Genomic DNA, 3,710 nt, shown 5'->3' on the forward strand with positions numbered 1-3,710 from the left:
CGACAGATCTGTTTGATAATCCCACTCAGTACAGGCCGCCGGGGTGGGGGGTGGGGGGGGGGGGGGGCACATGATAGCTATGCAAAAGGTCAAAGGGTCGAAACTCATTAATTACATGTTTAATGAATTTATACTAAATGTCACAGGGTCGAGACTCTTTAGCTACATGTTCAATGGGATTTTTTTACATCTTAAAAAAATAAAATTTTGATTTGTGAGATTTATTTATAATTTGAAGTATAATTTTGAAATTAATTTATAACTGATCAATTTAATATTTATATTTATAAGATGTGTTATTTTGTGAGCTTCTATAATGAATTATTTAACTTGTTTGTTTAATTTATATCAAACATATTTTGTGATTCAATTATTAACAAAATTAAATGATATTTTACTTTTATGAATCATCTAGTCAATGTAATCTAGAAGTTTCTATTATGTGTTATCAATTCAAATTATTTAAAAAAAAAATTAAAATTGATCTACTTAAAAGAAAAAAAAATATAAATATCATACCATTCGGATCATTTTATCCAATTAAGTATGTTTCTTATTTTGTTATGAATATTTTATTGTGATTTGAAGTATTTTGATTTCTCGCACCCAATCAAGAAGAATTTTAGCTCTGTTTGTAAGTTTTATTTTATAATTCTTTATTAATAAACAATGTTATTGTTGGTAAGTTTATTTGATTTTAAATTGATTATTCATTTTTATAAACTATAATCATTTATTTATTAAGGAGATGCATTTATTAATTATTTTGCATTTAGGAAAGTAGCTAAGATTTTTTTTTTCATGATTATAATTGTGTATGGAGTTAATTTCATTTCTGGTCATAGATTTATATGTGTCAGTTTATTTTTAGTCATTTTTATTAGAACATCCTATTTTGGCCCTAGTATTATTGTGACATGACCAATTTTGGTCATTTATCAACAAAATCGTTAAATATAAGGATATTTTGATCTTCTTAATACAAAGTTCGTTGACCCGTTATATTTTTGTTGAAAAAAATCATAATTGAAGACCGTAATGCCCTTAAATTTAATGAAATTTCAACGATTTTTTGATAGATGACCAAAATTGGTCATGTCACAATAATAGTATAATACTATGACTAAAAGTGGATGTTCTAATAAAAAAAAGACTAAAAATAGACTACCACCTATAAATTTAGGACTAAAAATAGAATTAACTCTTGTGTATGTAATATTGTTAAAAAAATTTGTGAATTTTATTTTAAGTTATTTGATATTAGTATTTTTTTTCTTTATGTAATTTTAATTTGAGGTATAAAAATAAATGTTAACTTGAGATAGAGTCTTTTTTTTTTTTTGGGATAAAGTACAAATAAGCTACTGAACTATTTGAGAAAAAGCAATTAAGTCATCGAACTCAAATAACCCCCAAATAAGTCATTGAACCCGAAAAAAAAAAGAGCAATTAACATTTTTAACAGGTTAACTCCAAGTTTTTACTGACTGGATTGCCAAATGTTTATTTTATTTACGTTTTTTTATTATTATAATCCATCTACATAGTAATATATTTTAAAGTAATTATAATCAAAGTAGTTTTATCTTGTCTAGATCTAATTTATTTATTTATTATTATTTTTTTAAACAAAAGATCTAGTGAAAAAATAATAATAAATAAACAAATCAAATCTCGACAAGATAAAACTATTTTGATTATAATTATTTTAAAATATAATACTATCCAAGTGGATAAATATTAATAAAAAAATAATAAACGTAAATAAAATAAACATTTGGCAATCCAATCAGCAAAAACTTGGAGTTAACCTATAAAAAATGTTAATTGCTATTTTTTTTCAGGGTTCAATGGCTTATTTGCTTTTTTTTTTTTCCAGGTTCAATGGCTTATTTGAGTTCGATGGCTTAATTGTTGTTTCCCAAATAGTTAAGTGGCTTATTTGTAATTTATCTTTTTTTTTTTTTTTTACATGTCCCTGGATCTATAAAATAATAGAACTATGCATGTTTAGGGAATTAGGGTTAAATCTTTATTGAGTCTCATATCTAAATTGACTCGATTAATGGCTTTGGGAGTGAATTTATGGTATTATTAAAAAAAATATTGAAGAAGTTAAAAACTTACGGAATTTAGGAACCGACGTGAAATTATCCTTAAACGTGTCAGCAAAACTGCTCCCAGAAGCGGAAAATTTGGGCGCCAAATCAAATTCAGTCCGAGAAGCGCGAATCTCACTCCCTAATTTTCAAAATCCTCATCCGACGTCCAATAATCTTCCACCTCATCAATCCGTGCGCAGCCCCACTAACCAATCATCTTCCACCATTATCATCCCCCAATCTATATATAAATCCAAACCCCATCCGATTCAAACCCGCCAACAACCCATCCGGAATCCCTCTGATTTTCCAGTTTCTCATCTCTCTCTCGATCGATCTAGAAATCTTGTAAGATGGCTCCAAAGGCGGAGAAGAAGACTGCGGAAGAGAAGGCGGCGGCCGTAGGCGACAAGGCGGCGGCGGAGAAGAAGCCTTCCAAGGCCGGGAAGAAGCTCCCGAAGGAGGCCGGCGGCGCCGCTTCCGGCGAAAAGAAGAGGAAGAAGGCGAAGAAGAGCACCGAGACTTACAAGATCTATATCTTCAAGGTCCTGAAACAGGTCCACCCTGACATCGGGATCTCCAGCAAGGCCATGGGGATCATGAACAGCTTCATCAATGATATCTTCGAGAAGCTGGCGCAGGAGGCTTCGAGGCTCGCGCGCTACAACAAGAAGCCGACGATCACCTCCCGGGAGATCCAGACGGCGGTGCGGCTTGTGCTTCCCGGTGAACTGGCTAAGCACGCCGTCTCTGAGGGGACTAAGGCGGTGACTAAGTTTACGAGCTCTTGAAGGTTTGATTGGTCTCTTTTTTGGATGTAGAATTTTAGGGATGTGATAAACAACAGTAATTTCAGTCGTAATTTGTCTTTTGGGGTTTAGATTATAGAATCAGTTGTTGGATTTGTGTCTCTTCTCTTTTGTTGCACATGTACAATCCGAAGCATTAATGGCAAATCTTTCATTGCAAATTTCTTGAATTTTCCTTCTCAATATTGCTTTTCATTCATAAAAACATTGTTTTTGTCTTCTTGAACAGGGTGTTAAATTCCAAGAACATTACTTTTGTATTAATAGAAACCAAAATTGGGTTTTAGTTTGCTAGAAATAAGAATTTTCAAGCTGTCTTCCTAGACTAAGCAGCAGGAGAAAAGAGCCATCTTGAAAGGAATAGACTTTAAAAGTCTGTAAAATAATCAAGTTATTACTCTAAAATGGTAATTAATTATGTGAAGTAATTTTTGGACATGTTTTTCTTTCCACTGTACTGTTGCAGGGGGTAAAAGGAGTATAAATTTGTTGAAAAAAAGGTCTCCTTCCCCTACTGTTTTGTCCATTCTTTGACCATTTTGGTTGGAGATGTGGTTTTTGTCTTACAGCAGTCTACCCCCAAGAATTTGGTTGTTTCTTTCCTTTTTTTGTTCATTCTTGTTTTGTTTATGCTTTGGCTCATTGGCTGTTCTGTTTTGCTGGGGAAAATTTATCTGTGTCACAGATAGTAGTTAATTCTTGTTTTGTTTATGCTTTGGCTCATGACCTAGAGGTTGTGCAAAATTTTACAGAGCAGTAATTGCTGGAAAACTTTCTACCCAGGGCTGTGATTTCTGCT

At 32.1% G+C, this 3,710-nt stretch overlaps 1 protein-coding gene across 1 annotated transcript; it reads left to right on the forward strand.

Moving 5' to 3' along the window:
- Nucleotides 1-2,365: 2,365 nt before the first annotated feature.
- On the forward strand, nucleotides 2,366-3,081 carry LOC109156371 (histone H2B-like). Its single transcript, XM_019304208.1, has one exon. The coding sequence runs from the start codon at nucleotides 2,456-2,458 to the stop codon at nucleotides 2,891-2,893; it is 438 nt and encodes a 145-aa protein (XP_019159753.1). The 5' UTR covers nucleotides 2,366-2,455; the 3' UTR covers nucleotides 2,894-3,081.
- The last annotated feature ends 629 nt before the right edge of the window (nucleotides 3,082-3,710 follow it).

This window comes from Ipomoea nil, unplaced genomic scaffold (genome assembly GCF_001879475.1).
Source record: "Ipomoea nil cultivar Tokyo-kokei standard unplaced genomic scaffold, Asagao_1.1 scaffold2705, whole genome shotgun sequence".
In the NCBI taxonomy this organism is placed as follows: domain Eukaryota; kingdom Viridiplantae; phylum Streptophyta; class Magnoliopsida; order Solanales; family Convolvulaceae; genus Ipomoea; species Ipomoea nil.